Genomic DNA, 27,807 nt, shown 5'->3' with positions numbered 1-27,807 from the left:
ACAAAACTATCACACTGCCTTGTTGGATGTGTATGGAAGTTGCCGAATACATTGTAGACGCTTTCTGACGATATCTCATTAATCACAGTTCTCTGTTAATTTGTACAGTATGCTATCTACTTGTATATCCTAAAAATCTGCAGTCTGCACTGAATTGGACATACGAATGCCAATACTTCTAAATAGATATAATTTTGATGCTAAGCAGCTTTGATTGCAGATAAGATACAAAGGTGAGCGGAATAATGCTACTTAAATTATTCTCATTTAAATTTTTAGTTTAAGCATTAACAGGTCATAAAAGTAACTTATAGAGTCAAAGAACTGTAAAGTTGGTTAAATGAGCACGCAGACAGTGACGCGGTTATAAGTTGTAAAATGATCAGTGCAATATTACAAGTTTGTTCCTTTTACTCTGATTTAGGATAACCCTACTCGGGTAGTGCCCAAGAAAGAGTATGCATGTATTAGCAAGCTACTTGATTTTACAGTTAGCACCTTAAATGTGAAACGTATTCCCACCAATCCACAAGACGTTTTCTAGGTACAGTATGTCTAAATTAATCAGATGGAAGCAGTATCCATACGTAAAAAGTTTATTGAAATCGTTTGGTGTTTTCCAAACATATTAGGTTAGCTATAAATTGACCTTTCTGAACAGGTACACCTGAGATGCTTGGTGTACAGATCTATGAATAAAATTAAAGATTTTATACATGCTAAAACTAGCCAAGCAAAATTGCAGTTGCAATTCGGTGATCGTTTGATTTATTATCCATGCTGCGTTTTATATTCTTCAATGCGCTTCTCTGTTGAATGTAAAGTTCCTCTCATGGACTATTGAACTGCCAGCTAAAGCCAATACAAGCGCAGAATAAACCGCCTATAACGATTCCTGTTAGCTGGCTAAACATATCGGTCTATGGCCAGTCAGGCCGCAGCCGAATAGAGCTGTATTTGATAACACTATGCTCAATTTTGCAGTGCCTTTCTCTCTCCGCGAGTCTGACACTGTCATAATAATAATATGGCCACTGGGACATGCATCCTAAACCCCGCCTTGCTCTTCATTTTCTGGATCCGGTAGGCAGTGAATATTATCCACACATACTGAGCCGCGAGTGTTGTGCATAAACTGTTGGTCCTGCCGCAGTGACCATGAGATGACCAGCTGCAGTGCACTTGTCAGTAAAACCACTACGGTAAAACTGTGCGCTGGTAAAATCGTTAAATACAAAGTTGCTGCTATGTTTTAACGTATAGCACAAATTCACGTATCGCAAAGCGTATTATCTCGTATGCATACTCAGATGAAATCACTGGTCAAGAGTAATATGGATCTGTCTTTAAAACCCTCTACATCCGCTTGCACGCCGACGACGTCAGCATCAATATGCAGCAGTCTGCCGCTGAATAGTTACAACAATAATATGGAAAAGGAAACAAAGTTTACCAGCACGTTAAACAATTATCCTTCCGGCACAACAGTTCAGCCGGTATCGTGTATGGTGGGCAAAAAAGAGCGCCATTTGGGATTGGTTTATCTGAACGCCAACGGAGTTTACTTTGAATACGTTTGCGCAAACAGCGTCAAATATAAGCCAGGAGGTAAGCAACGCCGAGCTACTGGTACATGTAACTTGATCCTAATGGACTGTAGTATTTTCCATGGATTCCCTTTTTGATCAACGCGATTTAATTCTGCGCATAGGTCAGAATCGTCAGCCTGTAATGAGTGCTCGCTTTTGACATAATGCATATTGTGTACGTATCTGCTTCATTGAAAATTTGATTCGACGTTGCATTCTGATAACAATGACGCTATCGAAAAATAATTGTCAATATCAGTTTAACAAGGATATATGAAAATAAGGGCTGTAGTGAAAATGAGCTGTAGAATTTATTGTTTAATGCTCGGCAGGCAGTTTCTGCCACGGTATTAAATTGTAGCGCTACAATTTAATTTCTCAGCTACAGTAACAGTAAGACTTAACGGTAGTTTACAGTGTTTACAGGCAAGCTTGAGATTATTGCGCTAAAATGTTTATTGAATGATTTTTTGCCTTTAAACGGTTTTATCAAATATTTATTAAGTACTTTCTTGAAATGTTGAATTTTCTGAAACATTTATCAAAATGACTGTTTGTGGTATATGAGGAAATTTAGACCGACAGAATAATCCTTAAAATGTGCATTTTTCTGTTGTATGCATGGGCTATAATTACCCGGCATCATAAATGAATCTGTTGGAACGATTCATGCGTGACTTAAACTATCGTTTGTTGAGCTTGAATTCTTGCGGCGCCAGCCAGTTTCATAGCGGTTATATTATATGTAACACATGTACATAGACATAAAGTACAGGAAGCAGTTTAAATAAATATCAACGGCACTTCGGCTGCACCGCAGCGCGAAATGACTGTTATTATCAGGTTAATAGTACTGAAGCAACGTAGCTGATATCTGGGTGCTTCGATACTGTAAACTGAATGACGACATTGATTATGAGCTACCTCCATGTTGAATTTGCTAATTTTTTACCAACTGCATCTTTGATGGATGCTAAAGTAGGACTTGGCCATTAATCCATAAATACTGATCCATAGATGGATTCTGATTTGGGTACAAGCTGCTAATTTTGATTAGCAAATAGTGACTGTCTGCTGGATTAAAACGTATTTGTGAAGAGACACACACTCCATAAAATTGCATGCAATCTCTCATGATAAAAGTCCAAATAAACGTTGTAAAATATGATTGCTTACATGGCGTAGTTTTGAAAAATTAGGTATTATTTGTACTTGTTTTATTTATACGCATATTTAAGTAGTACTGTGCTCGTTCCATTAAGCGCATTCTTTTTTGTCAGTGGGCAATATGCACATTACTGTATGCTTCGATATACTTATGCATAAGTAATATTGACTGATCACCGAAACGGAAATGCGCTCTCGTATCAAAAGAGCTCTTGTCTGATACAGTTTTTATAAGATGTTTCCATAACAAAACATCTTAAATATCACGTCATTGCCAGTCTTCATCTAAATGCATTAAGTGAGTTTTACAGGCTTCCCTTTTCTGTGCGCGTACAATGATGTTTTTGCAAGTCCAGGCAATTTATTGATTAATGATGTGGTTGATATCGAATTATCGATTAATAAACAATTTCTGTGGCTGCTCCACTTGAGTGTCGATAATCAAGAGGGTAAAGATGCCTTATTACTTTGGGATTTTTTAAAATTCGATTATCATTAACGCGTTTCGTGTCGATCAAGAAGTGAATGCGCGCCTGCCGGTAGAGAGTAGATGGGCGCAATTATGCACAAAGATATACTTCTATACTTATTCATTTGAATTCTGTGTAGTTGCGCCTGGGAGCCAGTTCAGGCAGATCAATCTGATATATAGATGACTGGCACGATTCTGCTGGTGTGTGATGAAGGAACGCGAGCTTGTGGTCGCTGCTTTGTTCCATGGTCATTATGGATTTATTGACAGTGCGGCTGTGCGAGATAGGAAACACAGAGTATGCGCAGCAGATATTACCGTAGAAGCAGCGGCACTAGCCAACATACTGTGGAGTGTAGAGTGTGGAATCGGTGGGTTTATGTACGCCACTCAGCAAGTTTAATGCGCCAGTTGAACAACGTGTTTGCATTTTGCTAGCTAAGCAATCAAAACCTAGTATCCAACCAAAAATTAATTTTTAATAAAACAGCACTTATTTAAAATGATAAAAAAGCTTATGTCGTTCGATCAACTTCGATGTATTGCGCATGTACTTAAGTATATAGTAAACATCAATGTTGAGTCTGATATTTGTTGCATAGAATCATACTACTTAACAACTCGAATTAAAGGCTGATTTTTAAAATATCTGTTAATAATTTGGATAACTTAATACTTATTTTTTGCACTGGTCTCCGGCAACATCTACATGCGGTATAATGCGGTTTTCAAACTTTAGGCTGCACTGAACTGTCAAACCATTCCGATATTAAAATATCGTAATGTTGATCAAGTCATGGACCAAGCCTGTTATGCTTGAAGCCAATAAACATTGTCGCTTTAAAATTGCCTTAAAAGCGATAATTCTTGTTAAAATGCGTGAACAGACTGTTTAGTATTCACCGTACTTGATTACAAGCAGATGAAGCGGGACGCCGCGCTAATGCTTCGCCCTCTGATACGGTGTCTTTCTGCTGCATATTCCTTACGCTGTCAAATCTGTAACATTTGCACACGCTGAAGTTCTATTGAATATACACAGCGTTATTACAGAAAGGCAGGAAATATACAGTACCCAGAGATATAAAAACTGGTACACTACGCCGGTTACGGTACCGATGATGCTAATCTAATCGTGCCCTTAGTTTGATGCGTATTCGTGCAAAATGAAATTTTGTCGGATGCCTTGCGATCGATTTTCAGCTTAGGTGGCAGTCAGGCGTGAATTAACAACCTGATGGGGCCACCTGAACCATGACTGACTGTTGGCTTTTTGAACCTGATTACTAATTGACATGGTGTCGGCATTTATGAACAATGCTCAATTACGGTATACTGCACAAATGAAGAAACAGAAATTCAACTTTTTCATGGGCCCTGTTATGTGTAAGCCTATTGGCAATATCGGGTTTAATTTTTCGCAAAGCGCTATGCAATGCGTTGTTATAAATTCCCTTTGCGAAGGAAATCGAACCATAAAGTAAGTAAAATTAATGATTAATTAAAAAATGATTAATTAAAATTAATGGTTAATTAAACGAAAACTCCTTTTGGAGTGACCGGCTAGCTTTATCGTTCTCCGATTCATATTTATTCGTTTGTTCTTATGAAGACTTACAACGAACACAAAAAATTATTATCTTGTTACAAAACTGGATTTTCTGTGCACGCGCCACTGCGAAGTAACCGTGTTTAATATGAACGAATCCGTTGTATTCTGATAAAAAGTTCCGATTTAGCGCGATCTGAAAACAGATCCAGATTAAAGGGTGTGGTAACTGGGAACAACGAAGGTGTCAGAATGTAATTGTCGATTTGTTTCACTTTGCATCTCACGTAGAGGCAATTTAGGTCGTAATCTATGACTAGCTTTTTTATGTACGAGTATTGCATGTACCGGCACACGAGGGTACGACCTGGAAGCGGCGAAAAAGGGAACTGTTTCTCGTTGCTAACTTCAACGCGGTTACTGCCGACTCTGCACTCTGTAGTCTGTATATAGAGTAATGTCGTTCCTGATACCTGCAATCTTCAATTGAATAGGATCTAACTGGATATCAGTACGCTATCAGATTCTTTCAAAACTAATGAAACTTGAATATTAGTTTGTGAGTAAGATATCTCGATATACATACGTAGTATTGGCTGCTGTCGAATATTATAATCGTGTTTGATATCTTTAGATTGTAGGATATGAAAATTGCACGTTTAATGTAATATCTGGTAATACTGTGATAACACTAATTATGGAATGTATTTCTGTTTACAGATTCAGCTTATCTGGAAAGCTCTTGTCGAAGAGACCATTTTGAACCGTTCAATATTTGCACGATACAAGAGTTTTTTCGGGTAAGTGAGACAACTTAACAAGTTAACTTGAGAAAGAAAAGATTGTATTGTAGATGGTGGTGTTTGTGTTTAATAATTTTTTCACTTTAATTCCGCAAGCTGCGGTATTGACTATTTACCTACCGATCCGATAGTTACATTAAGTGTTAAATGCTCTCATGGCTTAAGCAGAAGGTAATTACACGTCACTGCATTGCCGCGGATGGATAGCATGCAGCGTTTAAGCGCAGAAAATTAAATTTATCATATTTTTATTGCGCTTTAAGCTGGCTTGGAATTGTGAAGGATAGAGCAAACATAACCAGCTGCGATGTCATGACAGTTGTGACACTTGAATACGACCGAACGTGATTGAAGTAGTTGTTGCGGAAATATCATTAGATGGGCATGATTGTTCCATATTTTGAGAATAAATCCAGTTTGTCGGTGTAAGCAGTCGCACATTTGTAAGAGTAGGTTACTTCTAAGCTCTGATCATAAAGCCTTCACCTAAAGATTTTGAAAACATTCGAAAAAACTGCACTTTTGCATAACAATGTAAAATTGTAAATCCTTGTAATTTATTTGTACTACCTATATATATCTCACTATACGTATCGTACCTTGGTGAAAGCACTGTACAAAATTTTATAAAGCATCAAGATTTGCTGCTGTAGATCTGTTGAGAAATTCGATCATCCCTGCATGCAGATTACAGACATCTGCAGGAAACTGTGTTTATTAAAACTTTCTAGAGATCTTACCAAATGATTGCATCTGCAATTTTACATGGCTGTGCAACGACGGCGCATATTGAATTTGACTTACTAGCTGAGATCATTATTGAGAATATGCAGTAGTCACAAAAAATTCAACATACCGGCAATATCATTGAATATTTAGCATAATAACTTAACTGCTTTATTAAAGAATGGTGTAAAACAATCGTACGACTGAGAGCACCCTGGAGCGCGATAATTATTATGTTATGTTTAACTAAACACGGTGTCTCTTAGCTCTTAAAAACGATTCGCTGTAACCCTTACATGGCTTATCGATCCGCTATAGCTAACAAAGCACTCAACAAGCCTCTGATTTCTCCCACAGAAGGTGATTTGGTATATATCGAATCTACAGCGAGTAAAAAGAAGTTAACTAATCTAGTTGGTTGAGACATCATTAATTTGCCGGTAAGGCAGTTAAGTGATCTGAAAGCAAGTCGAGAGATATTTAACGCTAAAAGACGTACTGCCTCCTGAGCGGAAAACGTTAATAACCACACTGCTACCGCAAATCTATGATACCATGGTGTTGCGCCTCAATGGCACCGTATCGATTAGCGCCGGATTTATTGACAGTCATACACGTAGTCGTTGACCTTTCTAGACAGTCGATGCAAAACCGTTCGTGTCTGCGGCGTACTATACAAGATGAATTTAGCATACTTGATGGTTGCTAAGCAAGTACTATTACGAAAACTCCACAAGAAAAAACTAATAGCAGTGCTGCACAAATGCTGAATGTCATTTCTGATATATTCGATATTTCGTGTTTACTTCTTCAGGACAGTGCAGCTTATGAATCGGTCACTACTCTATCATTTGCACGTACTACGATTAATTTGCCGTTGATTTTCTGGGTGGAACTTTTTTGTTATTTGTGTGTGTTGGCATAGCTTATATTATATATAGATAGATAGTTTGTAGTTACATAGCGTACTGTACTTACTATTATCGCAATGTACTTATAAGAAATAATCGCAAATTTATGCAGTCCTAGTATGTATAAGAAATTCCTTAGTTTTTGGCACTTTTTGCGTTTGGATGGAGTTGAATGTTCGTAGAATGCTCATAAATTTTTGTTTCGAGTACGTACTAAAATCACCATTATCGATGACGTATCAGTGTTTTGCCGGTAATCGGCAAAACTTTGTTGCATAAAGAAGTACGCAGGCGGAAGTATGGATAGGGACAGGATAACGCAGTACAGCATAAATTCTGTGTAACAAAGTCTGTGGTGTGCGCTACTGACAATGAGCGAGACGTACCGTGCGGGCGGTACGGTGTACTTTCGTATCTTCATATGCATTACGAGCACTGTACAAAAGATTGAAAAGACTAATACAAATACAGCGCCAACTCATGTGCAAACTGCAGAATTAAAATGGTGCTACACCGCAGCCGGTCGACCGTGTTTGTCGATTGGCAAAGCCATGGATTTTGCTTTATTCTAAACATGCTATGGCAGCGTTATAATTTCGCTTTACAATAACCTTGTGGCCTTCTCCGCATTCGAAGTAATTTTTACATACGAATAATGCAGTTTTAGTAGTTCAGCTACTGAACACTTCGAATTTTCACTTCAACAGAACCTACTTTTAAGCATTTCATAAAACTCAGAAAATTATGGAGAACTGAATAAGATATCGGATTTACCGATACTTCCGTACTTCCAGGTAAGACTTGTAAGCATAAGAAACTTAAGAAATGAGAAGAGAGGCACATCATCAAAGGGGGAATATCTTGTTTTGTATGCATCAAACATTAAAATACTTCATTGTGGCTGCCTGATCAATATTATTTTACCGATTCACCAGTATTTCTTTGTTATACCGTGGGTGTCTGGTACAGTCCGTACTCTGACTTTAAACGATATTGATGAGTTATTTGCCGACGGAAGGGGTGCCAGATTAATGTTAGAGCAGATCTGACGCTCAACTAGGCCAGTACAATCACTTGTAGGATGTGTTTGTAATTTTGCATTTGCATCCACTGGACAGCTCTCAATCAGGGGAGATATGCCGCTCAGTACAGTATATCCCCCACCGATGGTAATTGGCAGATATGGTCGGCTGGATTAGCAGTTGCTTTTAACCTTGCTATTGCAGTGGTGTTGCGCTAACGTTTTTCGTATATGCATTGTACGTCTATGTATTCATGCTCCCGTAATTAATAATTTAATGCACTGCTCACACTATCTGCATTCTGTATTCGCTACTTCTGATACGCTCATTAAGAAAATTCCTTGTGGTGAAATGGAATACTGGTACGTGTCTGGCGAAATAATACGTCGTTCTAGTAATAATAACGCGAAATCTTTAAATTACGAGTACGTAAGCACAGAATATCCAGTACTGTCGTGTTGAGTCAACAGTGTTGACTAAATATTTAAAAAATTTTGAAAAAGATTAAGTGTTTCATCAAAATTGCACAATCATCAGTTAGTTACAGATATTTCGTTATGAAATTAATGAACATTAAGACAACAATTACGGTGGCGGCTAAATAATTGCATGACCATAAAAACATGTATAACGTTTTATCAAGCCCAGCCGTTCCAACTCATTTAGTAGCTCTGGCTCTTGGATAGAATCCATCCTTTAAAACGAAGAATAATACACAATTATCATATTAGCCATTAGAGGCATGCCGAGATTGGCATCAGGCTGTTATTTGTAATAATTTGGGTAAAGCGTTCCTTGTGGAAGTCTGGGGTGTCAAAGATTTCCGCAGTGAAAAGCATTAATGGTTAGCAGTTCCGATCCGTTTAAAGAAAGGGTTTTGAGTTGTTCTCTTCCGTCTATCGGTTCAAACACAATTTTATATGACAATCTTCAATAACAGTTGTGGCTGCGCTTGTATCTCTTGATCATCCATGCGGGAAATCTGATCGAGACCATGCCGAGAGATGAACAAGAAAACAGTGAATTGCCGGGTTGAAGTGCATCCAGATGAACCTAACAGCCGGAGGGGGCGACTTTGTATGCTCCATTGTGTACATATGTAAATCACATTCGTATTGTGCCATTCATAAGTTAGCTACGAGTGATTAAAGTGCAACGTGATATAGCCATAGAAGCACGTAAAAAGCTATTTATTTCCAACATTTCCAGCGCACAGCCATAATGTTCATATATCGCCTTTACGGTTTCACTTGACGACTTCAACTGCTAATTGATCTCCCCAGCCGCAACAAACAACATCAGCGATCGACATTATGATCTTGCGCACTCAAAAAACGTTTTTGTGAAACACTGGAAAAATGGAAATAGCCAGTAAACTGTTGTTAGTTATTTTACAATGATAAAGAGAAGTACAGTAATTACTTGAACTGCTGAACATCCGGACAATGTATCAGCAGTTTAAGAGTGTTTATTTAGGCTCATGTTGTCTTTCATAGCGGTACGTATATGCAATTGTGCTAACAAAATTAAAAGAATACTGCTTGGGCTATCTGCCGATGCATTAATTTGATAGATATGTATCAAATCGTACGTATTATGTATTTTTGGGAATTGATACTGCCTACCGGCTAGTCGTATAAGTATTGCATCTACGATATAACAATGTGCCCGATATTCAGCACGATCTGTGGCGCAATATATAGTTTTGTTGGGAATATGTAAATAAAGAATTGTAGTAGTAATTTGCTGGGGTATAATTACTTACACATTTGGCGCCTCTTGAACGTTGGTTTTTGTTATCATACATCGTGCACACTACAACGGAGGGGCTGACATTTTAGTCACAGATTATCAAAGCTGCACTGTTTGACACGAACGGCTTTTTGCGTGCATAAAAAGTGGCTGCGCTACTGAAGAATGGATGCCACTGCGGCATTTCACTAATGGCCATTCAAATTACGTATATAAAAGTGAAAAGGCATCACTGGTAATTTTCAAAATTTGACCCTTTGTAATTACGAATACTACTTAAGCTTGGAGTGAATTACGGTGCTTACTGCTTACTGCTTATGCTTTAATATAAATGATTGAACGACAGAATGCTTGTCTTGCAATACATTCTGCAATACGCTCATGTTAGGACAGAAAGTTTAATTTACATGGAGGATTCGATGTGATAATAATGGCGAATTCATTAAGTATGCTTTTATAAACGAAATTCTTGATTAATTACGGAAATATTGGTTTACAATAATAACCTGTGCATATTTTGATTCGACAGTTCTAAGTTTTAACTATACAGCAGTTGTTTTACGAAACAGTAGCGTACAAAATAGTGAAAATATAAATGACATGGAAATATTAGAATAATAGTACATCCGTATATTGCCGCCTGCCGATCGTACAGATGCCAAGAAGCATATTGAACGCACTTGTTAACAGTTATACTTCCAGCAGTGGCGAATCGGCGATTGCCGAATCTTTGGTCTTCGGCGCTTCACATACTATGTGTGAAGTAGATATAGTGCATTTCGAGTACTCAGACGTAGATGTCAATTATTGATGATGATCGGAAAACCAGTCTAGATTACTATCCTTGGCATTTTCATGGTGAGTTTCAAGCCGATCGAGTGAGCATTTAAAATGAAAGAGAAAGAGCATTGGTACGGTAGCCGTGTTGTATGTTATTATTTTACTGTACAATATTAGAACTGCCGAATCGCACACGCAATGCCGCTAGGTACAGCCCACTAATGCCGCTGCAAACTAGTTTTAACTTCTTGCATTACACGCCGAAGGAAGTCTTGACAATCCGTCTATAAAATTATTTAACGGTCATACTAGCCGACCGCAGCCAGTGATGCTAGGAGAAAGCTTTGGGAGATAATAGTGCAATAATATATGGGCTGCAATATTATCAAGTCATAATGTCATTTGGCATTTTGTTGTAGCATAAACGTGACGGCTGTCTGTATGTGAGCGTCAAAGGATTTTATCGGCTTTCCGACCTTCGAATACCGGAAGGGGAATATCAGCGCTATATTGTCCAGGATCGCAGCAACGCTAACAGTAAGTGCAGTAAATGGTAGAGTGCATGAATAAGACATTTCCTTGGATGCATACATTCAACGGAAGTTATTATGCCTGTAAGCAGAGTTGTGGTAATTAACCGCCATTAAATCCGCTCTTCAATTTGCTACCTTATCGCCTGATCTCTTGTGTAGATTATGTTCAGCTTAAACGCATCTCTAAAAAACGAATAATTATTTCGACGGGGTGAAATAATTCTCGTATTGTGGCTTATTTTGGTGATTAAATTTTACTTGCTTGGGTGCATTAACTCGTGAGCAACGGAAATTTTTGCAGATACGTACATTACCGCGTATATTGATGCGAAGTGCAGCCTGTGTACCGCTTTAGAAAATGTACCGCTTTAGAAAAGTTTTCAAATATTGTATTTCTGCCATGTATTATTGTAGCTCCTCACCAGTGGTAACTTTCAGCAATGAAAAAATCCTTTTTGAACGCATTGTTTTGACTTTGTTATTTACAGATGTTATCTATTCCAAATCCTTAATTTAGCGTACGATCAGTCCGTAATCGAGTCCATATACGATTTAAGTAGCCGTAATGACAGATAAGACACAATTGATTATCGGCCAGAAGAAGAGCGATTTCAGTGGCTCTGTGCTTGGCCCTTTTGTGCATCTTCTTTCTCGTCTCGACTGCATAAAAAAAGAGCATTAGTTAGAAAATAGGATTACTAAGTTATAGCTCATAGTGAAATTAACCGGCTTGTTACAGAAAATGTTACCGTTAATACCGAATGGTATGGGGACCGTGGTAAATGGTAGTTGGTAGAGACAAAGTTAATACACTAATTTGCCATTGTTAACGGTAAAATTAAATTATTCATCTGTAATTCTTGTATGTAGTATATATATTATGTGTATCGCATTTTTGAGACTAACGGGTAAGATCTGCAATGCATTTTATTGTTTTTTACATGACTTTTCTGAGTTCCCTTCAAGAGTAATTCTTTTGTTTTGGTATCGGCATAATATGCCACGATTTAGAAAATGCTAGCCGTAAGAATAAGCGGTTCGAAGCCGAAGCAAGTATGATATATCCATTTTAATTTGTTCTGACGATTACTGAAGAAGAATAAAATTTTAATCAGCTCAGAAATACGGTTACAGGATGCCGTATTGGTCCACTATTGGATATTAATGACGTGTATAAATTTTACATTTTGGATGACAATCAGTTGCAGAAAGAACGGCACGAAGATACAGTACTTGTTAGTTGTTGGCTGTACATTTATTGAGGTTAAAGTGAAAGGGATGGATTATAGAATATCCCTCTAACAGGGAACAATTTAGTCCATTTTAAAGTGCCGCTTGGAATTCAGGCCAGTCAAGGGAATGCGAGCATTTATGATTTTCCTTTGGCAATTAGCTTTTTGTGCGAGTATGGTAAGCAGACATGAAAGCAGTTCCTTCTCGCAGGCCCACTTACATGTAACGGTTCAAGTGTTTGTGTTATTTCATCGATCGTTTGCTTTCTCTTCTAGCTGGAATGCAATCGCTGGGTGGTTAGCTATTTGAAAATGCGGCTACAGTAAATACTTGTTATTAGGCTGTTAATGACGTATTTCAGATTTTTCAATCTAATCAAAAGATAGCTGTGAAATTACTTATCCAAGAGCGTGCAACACATCATCCCACCTTGTTGGTTGTAGTGCTTTCATGCTGGCCTCGTTTCAATGGTACCGTGGCATGCTATTAATTTCGGTGTGGAACGCTGTTTAATTTTCTGATTAGAATGACATTTGGCAATAGGTTTATAGTTGGTCAGCCAACGTCCATATGCAGACTAAAACAGCTAATAATAAAATTAAAGTGAACCTTACTCGCAACAAGATAGAAACATCTGTATATTTGTTTTAAAATTTTATTTCTGCCCAATCCGCGTTTATAATCAGCAGTAATACAGTGGCAATATAGAACAGGCCGGCATCAAACGCCTCAGAAGCTTATGCTTGGCTTGTTGTTATTAAGCTAAAGATAAAGATAAACTAAATCAATTGTTGTTGCGTGCTGTTCTAAAATATAGATATATGTTATATGAATATGAATCATGTGTGTCTCAGACTGTCTCTTCATCCTTTTAAGCCTGTCCTTAATTTTAATTTCACACTTTGCGTTTCCTTTGGGAACAGTAAGTAATCAGATGTATTTTTGCCGACAAAAGAAATCATCCACTCGATACTCTACACCGTCCAGTGAACATATGGCGTACCCTCATGTTTAACTTCAATCAATATTGTTATCATAAAATATGAACTGTAGATGTAGAAAGGAAGATAATCTTCGGTGTAATTATCTCGTATGAGCCAAGTTTACGGACTTACTTACATGCTGTCATATGCTGTTGTACGGTAATTATGTAAGCGTAACAAGCAGGGTGTAAAGGTACAGTACTGTAGCTACGTCTGTAAAGTGTTGAACTACACTGCACTAGTGCACTGAGCATTCAATACGATGGCGAAGAAAATTTCGCATTCGGGTTCAGTTTTTGAAGTGCTATAAGAATACAGAGCTCCATTGGAGGATTTTGCCGACTCCGGAAGTTTGCTTTTAGTGGTCAAGCAAAACTTAGGATGTCACTGGTTTTTAATAAACCTTCGAGGCATCGATTATTTCGTAATTTAGGTGATGTCGAAACGTTAAACACGCTACAATGCTTCTGTATTATAACCCCTGTATACTTGTATAGATATTTTATGAGAGCGCTTATATCGATTTTTATCGCTATAGCTGGGCCAAACGCTACGAGAATCAGTATTCATAAAGCTCTGTGTTGATGTGCACATAATCTAAATTCCGCCAATCGGATTATCAAATACGTGTATGTACATACGCAGATGTTTTCGTCGTTTTGTTGTTTGCACACTGAGCCAATATGCATTGCTAGAATCTATGGTGAAGCTTGTGTTCTTAATGTTTTAAACTTATCCGGTGATTATATTTTGCATTAATTTTATTGGTGTGGTTACACACAGTGCGAATTTCTGCTGGCTGCTGATCATGAGTGTGCGGATGCGTTTGTAGTGGAACATTACTGTATAGGCGTTTACTTGTGTATCACGTCAAGATTACTGTAACCGATCATCGCAAACAACATCTAATTTCCTTTCATGCGAGAAACCGAATGAGAATTATCGCCATCTGATCGGCTGTCGTCGTGACGATTACGTTGTACAGCTAATTATGGACATAATTGACTATTCCTGTAATTGCAGCGCGTTGGTAAGTTAGTATGCAGGTGTCAGCGAATTATATATGCATAGCTGGCTGTTTTGTTGGTAGCTATGCGCGCTAGGCAGCTTTGATTTTCTTTAACGGTTTAATTTGCTTGAATAAAATATACAGTGAATCACAGTACTTCCATTTAATCTGGTATAAATCTTAACTTCCATTTAATCTGGTATAAATAATATAATTATACTTCCATTTAATCTGGTATAAATCTTAACACGCTTTCCAATGGATGAAAATTTTTCACTATAGAAGAGCACTATCAAAAATTATTTTCGTCTATTTAGTCTGTAAAATCGCGCTAATACTACTAGTTGTGAGGTGCTATGTAATTAATAAGAAATTGACTCTAATTGACAAGCCCAGATTTAGCCGACGCATTTGGTGCTTGTGTAATGAAAGCGTGTGGGATTCATTTACACTTGCTGCTGCTGGCTGAGACTTGAGACGTGCTCGTAGCGGTGCCGGGTGTCCTGACCATCAAGTGAGTTGCTGTGTACAGATACAGTATAGAGCGGAATAATATCCGCTCATTTTGACACCGCTATTCGGCAACAATTCATAAAGCTCTAATGGTCCTTCGGGTGGCAATAAGGGCTCAGCCTGTGCTCTAGACTTGTAGGTATGGGATTCACTAACAGGATTATGATCTGTGGCTTTTCAAGCAGGCAATGATCAGTTGCCTTATCAATAGAAAGCTTAATGTCTTTATTTTTGTCGACTCGGGATGGGCGCTGTGTATATAACGCGTGACTAATTACCGGCGTAACATCCACGGCCGGATACAAATCCTGGTATGACACTTTCACATCGCAGAAAAAAATCGATTTATGCCACTTTACAGTACTCTTTTTCGGTTTAAATTATAGGGCCCTCACATTGAACTGTAGTATCTGCGAACGGCATGCGGCACTTTCCTCACTGAGAACCGATGACCAGACAATTTACTTTGCGTTTTACGAATGGACAAATGAAATCGTTAATTTGTTTTCATTAATCGCGGCATTACTTAGTGTTTACGGGATGTGATTCAATCATTTCAATGTATCTGTACGGGACGAATCGTGACTTTTAGTGCATGCACTTCAGTAGAAGGTGTGGTTGAAACTTGCTGATAATACAGCAAGCTCCAGTGATTTACTAAACAATCTTATCTCCGGACTAGATATCAAAATAACCAAGCATTACAGAGTATAATTACATTTGAGCATAATAGTGCAAAATAAGTGTACTGTCAGACTGACTAAAAGACGAGTCGGAATGATTAGAGTTTGGTCTACAAGAAGTGACGTTTGCGGTGGAAAATCTTTGAGCTGGCGTTACCGGGTGTGCTCTGAGCTCACACACCGACCTAAAGTAAATGAGTATTTGATTGCGTTTAAACTGAAGTATAAGCCTTATGGTTTATGCAACCTCTGCAAAAAGTCAAGTAGCACAGCTTTGTCAGTTTTTTATTAAGGCATTAGCCAAACAAAACAAGTTTTTTCCCGTTTCTTGGTAGTGGTGGCACGCACAAATCTACGAAAACAGCTAGAGTGTTTCGTCCTTTGATAGCCATTATTCGCATAATATTCTCCGCGAATATGATTCTGTATGCGTAATGGTAGTTAAGTTTGGACGTAAGGGAAAATGTTAATGGATATAATTTTATCTGAACTTTATAACGAATCCTCGTTGTCATTATTGCATAGAATTAAGCACAAACAAACTTGCAAATCGAAAGCGGAAAAGAGACAGCTGAACGTTTCGGTTGTAAAATAATATAAAAGTATTGCCTGCTGTCATAGAAGTTGCTGCAGCAATTTTTTTTTACGGTCAAGAGTTGATAGTCTTGTTTTACATATATTAATATATAGCCTTAATTATTCGCGCTTCATGTCTGAATTATGTAGGTGGACTTGGGCTATTAATCGTAACATTACAAAACCTTGTACAATAACAACTATGGGCTCCCGATGTTGGTTAATTAATACCGTTTAGCGCTATCTATGTGGATGCACTCCACTATCTATTCGTCGAAACTTCGACAGAAATAAATGCTGTCGACGACGCTGGAAAATATGCAATGCAAATTGCAAACATGGATTAGATATTGACCATGGGGTAAACAAAGTGGAAGTCGCTATTTGCCGTCCTGTTAGTGAGCACCGTGAAATAAAATGAACGCGCTGTTTGAATGTCGCTTTAGGCATAACGCGTACACATAACTCATTTGTATACATTGATGAAACATTGCCACTGCTCAAATGTTCATGCGCATAATTTTCGACCGGAGTTGTGTGTTTGTCATTGTTGGTGTATAAATCCAATTGATGCCGAGGTGGAGAACGTACAGATTAATCTTCTGCCCTTGCAGTGTCAATAATTAGTGCTGATAGAAAACCGGTTATAACAGATCACCAGCGCTGCCGCCAACATCGCCACAGCGTTCAAGTGCTATTTGTTTTGCTTAACTAGGTCGTAATAAGCTGTAAAAACCATTTGCATCAACAGACGAGGGAAAGGAGTACCGCATCGCTCTTGCGCTCTATTTTACTTCATAACCAATAGCCATATTGATCACAACACTCATACTCACAAAACATATCCTCTGTGCTCCTGTATCTTCTGTGTTTATTTATCTGTACGTATCAGTCTTTATGAATTACTGTAGTGGAATAGATTACGTGAGCGTCGTCCTGCTGTAAACCTGGCCCAGTAATTACTCGGGCCATTTGTTGACAGGCATGCGACTGTAACCCAAACACATGTTTGTTGTTTAGTTGTCGGTTGTATCTGTTAAAAAACGGTTTTCGATAAGTAATACATTCGAGGGATATCGTTTTAAGCATGGATTACAGCACGATATTGTTGCCTTCATTGTCTTCTTACAACGTAAAACATATTTCGATTCTTCTTTTCGAATAAGCAGTTACAGTAAACGTAAGGAGAATACCTCAATAACTGTAACTACAAATACTATAACTATCTCACCCGTCACTGTAACTACTATCTCACCCGTCTGTCGAGAAAAAATCGTTACAGCGTCAGCAACCGTAATAACAAACCAAATGAAGCCGCCGGTGTGTGTGTGTGTGTGTGTGTTTATGGTTTCGCATCAGTATTCCGCGTTATGTCGACTGTATCGCATTCACCTGCGAGCCAAAAGTGTACAAGTTAAACAGATAAAAAAGCGCGAAATTGGTGTGTTTAGCCAAGCGAATAAATAGTTGAAAGTTTTTCGGTTGGTATGATTTGGATTAACCGGTGTCGCCGTTGGCAGTTTCAATTTACTGCAAGTGCGGTAGCATTAAACGACTATAATTCAATAGTACGTTCACTGTTGAAAATAAATTTTAATGGTAAGGGCTGGTCGACCGTCGACCATTCTTATTTAATCGGAGTAAATGTATTTTCCCCGTAGTATTTAACGGAAGAGCAATAGAATTCCGTACGAGTACCTAAATGAAAATTTGGTGAAGAAAGTAAAGGGCGTGCCCCGGCGTGTATGGACGACGGTGAACATAAATAGTCGATAACAGTACATTTACCACCTTTAATCCAAAGTCCAGCTTCGTGCAATATGGCAGATCGGCAATTTTTGCCAACTGTTTGTGAGATCGCAGTTTCTTTTCACGGCTTATAAATTAAAACGAAATTATTTTTAACATAATGCGCAAATGAGAATTATGTGCAGGACATATGGCATTTTGTTTATCGCAGAAAACTGTGCCAAAATGTTGTTTTGCAGAATTTGCAGTTTCTACTTTTTTGGTGTAATATACAGTTGATACATGCACCGTCGATCCTATAACCAATTATTACTACTCTACAACTTATTGTTAGGTGTATTGTAGCACGGCAAAACTGTGTTTCGGCAACGTTAAAAGTATTATCGGTTGTTGTACCCACATTATCGTCGGTTATGTTTTAACTTTTAACGATTGCACTGCTTAAACGAATGGACACTTATTGTAAAATATCATAAGCTGTATAACAATATCCAAATTGAATCTTGATTTCGCCCATACCGGTTGCGTCGCGGTATGCTGATTGCTGATAGCATGGGAAACGTTTGTACATTAACGTCAGTTGATAAAGATAGCATTTTGACATAAGGTAGCTAACCAAGTGCAGATAGCTACTACCCATAGGATTAGGGACGCTTGTTTTTTATAAACAGCTGCGCAAGAATCTCGTGCTCATGTGTCATAATGACGAGATACGGTGCTTTTGTCATTGGTTAAACATGAGACGGTCCGTGCACATACGTAGCCGTATGGGATCCCCAGAACGATGAGCGGAAGTGATCTGTGGGAGTGTGATGGACGTTTTTCGAGTCACTATGCGATTAGTTGCAGTAATTTGTGCTTGTATTATGATCCTCCTTCGCTTTTACGATTTTGTTGCGCTATAGAGTCCGCTCGATAAGCGCGACTTGTGCCTGAAATATATCAGCACATGCTGAAATCGATATTTCAAACAAATACAAAGGCCTGTACGCAACGCTGCTGGTAGCGCTGGGTGCAATCTGTGGCGCATAGATTGTCCCAAGATTAGCGTTTGCGCTTATACCGTGTAAGTCGACTAGTGGCATTAATGGCAAAGTGTGCAGCGCTGGGCGCACATCTTTTCCCAAGACTACAAACGATTGGGATCTGGTTAAAATGGGTCGGTTTGGAATGCCGGCAGTAGGCACATACATGATACTGCACAGCGGATGTGACGTCGTCCCAGGGGAACTGAATAAACACTCGCTGTCTGGTCGATCATTTTCTAAAAGATGAATTTGAAAATGTGTGTTGTAGCCTGTAAATGTGTACTCGGCGGAGTTGAGTGCCGCCCCGTGTATTCGGATGCTGGGTTTTGGTGTTATGGAATCCGATCGTCATGTTAGATGGCCGTGTACACTACAGCGCATGCCACACATACCGTGCATGTCGCCGCTAACCTGAACCTGAAGGCTGGCATATTTGGTTCGACCCCTTTTTTAATTTTTACGATGACTGCTAACTCATAAGTACAATATTTGTTCGTGCTGGTGCTCGTCGCGTTGTTGTCCGTTTTAACCACGTTAAATCGGGCCCGAAAGACGTTTGCATTTATCCTAATGGTTACATTTGATAATGACAGATTCTGGAGGCCAGGACGGACTTTCCAGTCATATTCAAAGCCGTGAATTAGTTGCTGCCGACGGTGTTTGCGATTCCTATCCAGTTTCAGCATTACGGTACGTGAAACACTAGCCATGTATGATATTGCATTTATTATTATAGTTCATAATAGTATGTACTTGTATATGCGAACAATGATGGCAGTTATTAAGTTGGACAAATTCTTCATTTGACTGTGTTTTCTGATTGTTAGCGAATATTGCTTTGTAGCTTGTACATACTGCGAAATAAATAAATAAGTAGTAATAATGCTAGAGGAACATAAATATACAATCCATGTTTTTACGTCCATGTAGTGCCTCACATCAATGATTTACTTAAACTTACCTTTTCGCGTGAATCGGTTTTCTTTTAGCAGCAGCTAACTGGCATAATTACCTTACGTACGTCAACCGTCATAAAAACGCTTCATAAAACATGAGATCTAGGTTTCGCGCGTTACTGTACTGTGCAAGCGCTTGTGCTTGGCTCAAGTTGAAATAATTTGTAGGTCCGCTGCAGCTGCGGTTGCACCTGTGTACAGTACAATACTGTTTCGTACAGAGTACAAGTATTTGTACCTGCATTCTAATTACGCATGCAAGTTTCCATTTTTTCCGTTCCATTACGTAGCATAGAGGAAATCGTTGCCAGATTGAGTTTAGTAACTGCAAACTACAAAGTGCAAACCCAAATTAAAACCTGAACATTTTCCCCATATTTTGCGGAGAAACATAGGGTACACAATACACCGCCTGTGCGGCTAAGGACATAACTACTTTACAGGGAGCAAAATTTAATATTATTACCGTTGCTTATATTTTCAGACTGAATCAGACATAATATGTACATGCATGCACTTCCGGCTTATATTTTGCATTTAAATTCCGTATTGTTTTGATACTTGTTAGAAACAAGACATCCCTGTCGATCTAATACGACTAAAACCTACAAAATTCTATCAGACTACTTGTTTTTGTCAATTTTTATCTGAAGCTAATAATATATCATTATGCAAAATAACATATGTTCTGTGACTATAACCATATTAATATTAACGTGGGTATTCTGTGGCTATCGGTTTTCTGTACTGTACTTGTGACCAATCGTTTTCATAACAATGAAGAGCACTGGGCGGTGCCAACGAAAGTGATAGCCAATATGTGCGCGCTACAATGTGGTGCCTTTCACCTGACTGAAACTTTGAATCCGCTAATCGGCTTTTTGTTGTTTTTACGCAGTCTCTGAGGCATTGAGAACCTCACTGCATAATTTATAGTGTATTTATTCGATAATCACGATTGTCCATCACACCCCTTTTGTTGCAAAAGCAATACTGTAATCTTTAATTCCTTGATGGTCCACACAGGGGCTTGAGTGAGGTTCGTCATTTCCGCGACATTAACGCCGCGAAGGAATTCGTGGCCAAACCGGACACTTTCTTCTACATCTTCGGTTACAATTCCAAATCAGGACTGGCGCCCCCACAGGGCGAAATCCGGGTGGGGCCCAAACACCAGGCCAAGCTGCCGGAATTAAGGGAGGATGTGGCGCCGGCGCAGATGCCCGAGAAGTGCCCGGAAGAGTGCATGTGGCGGCCCAAGGAGACCGCCAACGACCACATCAACATGTATGTGAACGCGGCGCGCAGCGTCTTCGCGCACCGTCTCTGCATCTACACCGACAATAATTATCCCGCGCCCGACGTACCCGACGTCAACATCTACAAGGATGAAGCGCGACAAAAAGCCTTTGATCTGGTACGTAAGAAAATGGTATTGTGCTGCTGTGTAATCGGTGTGCGTCGCCTGACAAAGCACCGTTCAAGATGCTGTGTGTTTCAATGACAAACCTCTTGACGCGTTGTGTGTGTGTTTTTGGGGCTGCAGTTGTATAAGCACAATTACAACATGGAAGCGGCGCTGCACGCGGTGATTGTGATGCAACAGCAGGAGAACAATAAATGGAGCGAAGAGGATACGGTGAGGATAATTGCTGGTGTTTGTGTCCGTTGACTTTTATTTCATAGAATCAAACCAAAACAAAAGTATAAGGTTTTCTAAATTAACAAAAAAAATTTCAATCGTCTGGTAATACAGGTATCGAGTGAGTTGGGTAGTGTAGTCTGTAGTTGGATATTAATAATAACACTTGATAAATATAAATAATTATGACTGACTGATCTTGCTTTTTGCCTTGTGCAGAAGAATTTCGTCAAGGGCGTCAGGAAATGGGATAAGAATTTCTTTCGAATACGCAAGGAACTCTTACCGCATCATACCACGGTAAGTGACGAGGTTGTTGTTTTTTTCTCTTCATTTCTTTCAAGTGCTTGCGCCCGTCGAAGTGGGGGGTTTTCTAGTCTCTCTCTCTCTCTTGCTGTTTCTTTGCTGGTCTTGTGCGGTTGAGTCAATGACACTGTTTCCAAAGGACAAAGCAAGCAAATCATACGAGTGATTAGTTGTTTGTGTGTGTTACTGACGCGGCGACATTTTGGAGGCAGTCAACATTCAGGTGCCAAGTGAGCTGCTGTTTGCATTCGTCACGAGAACAGATTGAGATGAGCTAATTGTGGTTTTAATGGCGTATTGTGGTAGTGAGTGTGCGGGGAAGTGCCATCGATTAGCCAAACGGAAGTCGACTTCAAGTGTCTTAAGATATTCCAGCTTTACGGCGATTTCGGCTTTTTACCGATGGATTCACTTTTAATTTGTCGTACCTCTTGCTTTAATATTTTATCTTGCAGTTTATAAGTTTTCCGCATTGACTGCTTCACATATTCGCTTACGCGCTTTGATAGCTTTCATTCTGATTGCGTGCCTGCTGGACGCAGAATTATAGGAAGCCAAAAATCGATTTTTAAGTACGTGTAAACAGTTTTTAGTGGAATACTTTTTTCTCACTACATTTTCCGGAAGTAACTGCAATAATTCTATGAAACTAAAATCGATTTTTAAAAAAGCAGTTTTTAGTGGAAGGGTTTGTTTCTCACCACGGTTTTCGGAAATGAAATTTGATAAGTGAATGGATATGAGTAGATTGGTGTGCCTGGTAGTCGTGATCGATTACTTACAGCAATCATCACCGCTGTTAGGACTGATTTTGCGTGACTTCTTCCGGTGCAGAGTGCAATGAGCTGAATGCGCTTCAGGAAAAATGAGATTAGTAATGTAGGTCGAAATTGGAATATGGGTGCTCTCGTGGTGTGCTGCACGAGCAAATTACTTAATAAAATGGAAAGCCTAATTGAAACAATCTGCAAATTTATGAAGAATAAACGACCAGCGTTAACCCCGATATCACACTACAGAAGGCCAGAGCAGCTTTTATGACTTTGCATCGATCGATGCTGTTTGAACATGGGAGTTGCATGGCGAAGAGGGGAAACTTTTGGCCGATATTGATTTTGTTGGTTCTTGTATGTTATGATTATGGGATGATTGAGCCTGGTGCTAAAGTGTCGTCGGTTGTTGTACAGGCTGAATTGATTGAATTCTACTATCAGTGGAAGAAGACGCCGGCGGGTAATAAGCTGATGAAATCAGTGCGGAAGCCCCCGCGTCGGCCGACCAATATGATGCGGCGCATGCGCGGCCGTCCCAATCGGACGACACTATCATCCGACTTTGTTGATCTCAATCCGTCCAGCGACGAGGACAGGGAATCGGAGGAGTCCGATAAGGATCTCAGTACTTATCAGTGCAGCAACTGCAATGCCACGGGTGGGTTTGTAATAACATTTTATATCCAATTCTCTTTCCATTAAACACTCATAAATCTTATCAAGCCCGGTGCGTAAAACAGGCTGGCTAATGGTCGTTATCGTTGTCAATCGCTTGTTTGTGTTGTATAGAGTCCAAAGACTGGCATCCGACCACCAACAAATCGGCTATCCTGTGCAATGACTGCCGGTTATTCTTTAAGAAATATGGGGAGTTGCGCCCTCCTGACGATCGTGAAAATAATGCATCCTTTAATGCCAAATCGGCACCGGAAGAAGAGGGCAATGAGAACATTAATACATCCAATGGCAACGGGAAAAATGGTCCCACGACACGAAGAACAAATAATTCGGTGCGTATATACGAGTAATATGTGCATGTTCGCAGAGTTTTAAGTAAATATGACCTCATAAAGCATCAGGCTTTTAATATATCTAGTTACACTGATTCATTGATCTAATTTACCTTGTAACATATGTTTACCATTTACTGTAAGTCTCGTTTTAATTGCAAGACACCAGGGACGGCCACTTATCTTAACAGATTTAACCCGAGATAGTTCTGAATTAAACTTTACAGTTTAGCGTCTGGAAATATTTTGGGCTTTTTTAAAATGGCGCTTTGATTTTGAATTTGTAGAAGGGCAACGAAGTAGTTCGAATTTAACTGTGTTTGTAATTGTGACAGAAAACTGAGGATATAATAAGTAGCTTTCTCGATCGCGTTATGGGGAATTAAATTTCATAAGATTAGGCGAGATTTCAAGTGCAGATCCAATGAAAATTGTCAAATTGCAACTATAACGGCGTGTGATCGTTAGGCCGGTCGTTCGAAAAGTGGTAATACCAGTCCGGATACGACGGCAGCTGCGGTGGCCGAAAAAGCGCAGCGATCTCCGGGTACGGCCAGCGTTTCCTCTGGTGGCAGTGCGGAGACAAAGCAGACAAAGGTATGTGTTGAGTATGGTATGCGGAATGTGAAAACGATTAGCTCTTGAATAGTTCATGACACTTGTGTTGGAAATTGACATTAAATATGCATTTGACTGAATACGATTACACCACCATGTCGTCAAGGCTTATGGAGAAGAACAAGTTTATGCGTTTTTTCTTGATGCGGCTTGTACGCACAGTAAAACATACTGTTTGATCAGTGTGTTGATAAACGCTTGTCGATCTCGTTTGGCCTTAGGTGGAAATACAATTAATCAAAAACGCACCTAATGGCGGTTTTGTGTAATTTTATCATTTCCACTTATTCGGTTAGAGTACCGCCATCGCCGTCGCTGTTTAGTTTGCTCTGTCATAGAATGATTGCAAACTCACATTTTCCACTGCGATCAACAAATCGATTGCTTGCTAATTCCATTAGTGTAACGGCGACTGAATCGATATACATCTTTAGCTGCCCATTTTGTTGCTTTATCGATTACAATAACACACCGAACATCTGTAGTTTTTTCTCCGTATTGGGGATCATTGTGTCTAAATCAATTGTCTGCTCGGTAGAAGGGACGCGGGAAAGGCGGAAAGGCTGCTGTGAAAGTCGAAGAGACGAAAGTCAGTCCAGTGACTGAAACGGCGCCACCCATACAATCCACCACCAACAGCCGGAAACGGCGAAAAACCAGCGGATCGGATAAACCGACTGCCACTGGTAAATGTGATGTTCCTAAGGAGGATATTCCCGGTGATGTTGGTGCTGTGTCGGAGAATAAACCCGATGTAACCAGCAGTAAATCTGCATCGAACTCCATTCCCCTTCTGCCATCCCCGGTGGCTAATCTGCCCACTTCACCTCCTGGTAGACCCACAATTAAAGTGGAAGATATACAGGTGAAATCTCCCGGTTTGGTCAAGTCGCCGAAGAATGTTGTGGGAATTGATCTGCCATTGGCGTTGATTAAAACGGAACCGGGCGTGAAAAGCGAGCCAAAAGCCATTGGCATCGTCCGCCCCATGGCGGCGACGCTGCATAGCGGTGGGAAGACCGTGGCGCCTGCCCCTAAGCCGGAAAGGAATGAGATAAAACAGGAAAAGATGGAAAAACCTGAGAAAAAGGAGCGAATAAAAGAAGAGCCAATAATCAAGGTGGAAATTGATACATGCACCGGAGATCTACCTCCGGAAATGTCCAGAGATATGCCTTTATCGCCGATGGAGCAGGCCAGAGACTGTGATCCTAAACCTGATCACGCTGAAGTCGGATTCCCCGATAAAGAGGTTGGAAAGATCTTCATGGACGGTTGGGGAAAGTAAGTTGCCTATCAAAATTAGGTCTACAGAAGTTTTGTTCAGTTTCTGCCAGCGAAATAATTTTTAAATCCCGAATAAATTTAGTGCAGCAGAATTTTGTTAATGAATCCATGCTAAACTGTGTTTATCAGGTTGATTCGTGTATGGAACCGTGAACCGAATTCTTGCGCACGAACGGATCATACATTCGCGCCCTCCCACCCATCACCATTGATGGCGAAGAGGGAAAAGCAGCCAAGAGGCGGACCAAGCCAGACAGCGGCATCTACATCGAAGACAACAATTAAGTCACCTGCTCCTATGAAAGAGGATAAAGTAAGGACCCTTTAATACGAATTGATGATGATATAATGCTTATTGTGAGTTTGTTCGATTAGCGCACACCTGGCAGCTCTCAGGCAGCTAACAGCAGTGAACGGGATCGCGACGCCCGTAGTACCGTTCCCTCCGGACCGGGACTTCCGATGCCGACGCCTCGCGTTGTTGATACTCCTCCGCGTATGACTGTGCCATCCCGACATCCGGGATTATCCCCCCATGGGCCGGAAATGATGCATCCGGGCATGACTCCTTTTGGACCAATGTCATCCAGCCTTTACCACGAGCAGCAGCAGCAAATGTTTCGGTACGAGACGTCTATAAATTTGTTATAAATTGTAGTTTTCTTGTAGTACTGTACAGATAGGTTCTCCTTGAAATACAGCTTACACGTCCACGTCCGACTTAATTAATTTTGCATACGCAAAAAAAAGGTTTTCCGCATACTTGGGCAGTATACTGGGCATACAACTGTGCCTGACAGTTAACAAATTGGTTACTTAAAAGCTCAAATTAACTTTGCCAGAGCATAATACCAGTTTGGCTCATTGATAGGCTGCAACAATCGGAACGCGACCGCCTAATGCGCAGTGGAAACGTCCCCCCGGGAATGCTGCCCGGTCACAACCCGTCCAGTCTGGATCACATGATGGAACTGCAGCGACGGATGCAGAGCGGTGCAGCAGCAGCTGGCCCCATGCACCCTTTCATGAATCTCTACCCCAATTTAACGCCACAATCAATGATGGAACAACAGCAGCGCGAGGCCCTTATGGAACGCATGATGCTGCCGCCTCCGGGACCCAATCCGGGAATGATGCATCCAGCCATGCACGGTATGCATCCCGATATGGCCGGACCGACCCAGGAGCAGATGGCTCAGCTGTATTTCGCTGCCGCCAATGGAAGCCCCTTTGCTCGTCCGCCGTTTATGGGTCAGCCACATCCTGGCATGTCTGGACCGGATGCGGCGACACTCCATGCCTTAGGCCGACAGAATATTTTTGAACAAGAAGCGGCTTATATGCAGGTGTGTACGAGTGGACTTCATAGCGTGGTGAAAATAAGATATTTAATCCAAAACTTCATTGTTGTAAAGTTGAGTGCAGTACTTGTACGTGATTTTAATTTATATAATGACACAAAATACTGATCTTACTTTTGTTGTATTTAGGCACAGGCACATGCTATCCAGCAAGCTCAGGCTGTGCGAGCCATGGAAGAACAGCACCACGCTATGGCGCGAATACAGCAACAACAGCAAACTCTGCAGATGATGATGAACCCGAATCCGCATGAATTCATGTCGCGATTGGGTGGTTAAGTTATGGGTCAGCAGGTTTTCCTACCGGATTGCCCCGCCTGCCACTCGGGAAGGGAGCCCTTGCGCCCAGATAAGGGCGTCGCTGGCGGATCCGCTGTTTCGTACATTTGATATAATGCATTTCGGGAAGCGTTAACTCTGTCAATGGAAGGAGCCCTTCCCACTCTTGATGATTACAAAATTTTATGGCGCTTGTACATAGTCTTTATGTTTGTGCAACGGTTGTTTTAGAAGTTTCATCAGTCTTAAAATTCTGGGAATTGAAAGTTCTAATTATGGACCAGAGCATTTTGCGGTAGTGTTGTTTTTTCTCTTTCCAAAGGTGGTTACAAATTGCCCGTTTCATGGATAGATGCTTTTATTTTGTGGTCCCTCGTGTCTTTGTATTTTTTTGCAAACAGTGTGTGGGGATGTGTCGGCGGTAATTTTTTGTCTCGTAATTGGAGGAGTGATGAAGGAATAAATAATCCGGGTGATCTGCAGTATAATTTGATTTC

At 40.1% G+C, this 27,807-nt stretch overlaps 1 protein-coding gene across 4 annotated transcripts; it reads left to right on the top strand.

Moving 5' to 3' along the window:
* Positions 1 to 27,786, top strand: LOC129583962 (arginine-glutamic acid dipeptide repeats protein-like). 4 transcript variants are annotated; one of them, XM_055476025.1, is made up of 18 exons: positions 1 to 233; positions 985 to 1,083; positions 1,154 to 1,202; positions 1,311 to 1,608; positions 5,498 to 5,577; positions 11,191 to 11,308; positions 19,672 to 19,768; positions 21,061 to 21,451; positions 21,581 to 21,673; positions 21,896 to 21,976; positions 23,170 to 23,413; positions 23,545 to 23,765; positions 24,234 to 24,362; positions 24,922 to 25,667; positions 25,800 to 25,983; positions 26,046 to 26,293; positions 26,542 to 27,016; positions 27,161 to 27,786. In XM_055476025.1, the coding sequence occupies exons 2-18, from the start codon at positions 1,028 to 1,030 to the stop codon at positions 27,308 to 27,310; spliced, it is 3,660 nt and encodes a 1,219-aa protein (XP_055332000.1). In that variant the 5' UTR covers positions 1 to 233; positions 985 to 1,027; the 3' UTR covers positions 27,311 to 27,786. The 4 variants fall into 4 exon arrangements, with proteins under 4 accessions (XP_055332000.1, XP_055332001.1, XP_055332002.1 ...); XM_055476026.1 differs by lacking the exon at positions 1,154 to 1,202; XM_055476027.1 differs by lacking the exons at positions 1 to 233; positions 985 to 1,083; positions 1,154 to 1,202; positions 1,311 to 1,608; positions 5,498 to 5,577 and adding an exon at positions 10,801 to 10,849.
* Positions 27,787 to 27,807: the final 21 nt, after the last annotated feature.

This window comes from Paramacrobiotus metropolitanus, unplaced genomic scaffold (assembly GCF_019649055.1).
Source record: "Paramacrobiotus metropolitanus isolate TYO unplaced genomic scaffold, Prichtersi_v1.0 Parri_scaffold0000012, whole genome shotgun sequence".
Classification (NCBI taxonomy): domain Eukaryota; kingdom Metazoa; phylum Tardigrada; class Eutardigrada; order Parachela; family Macrobiotidae; genus Paramacrobiotus; species Paramacrobiotus metropolitanus.
Note: the sequence above shows the minus strand (reverse complement) of the source record. Positions and strands in the feature narration are given on the sequence as shown.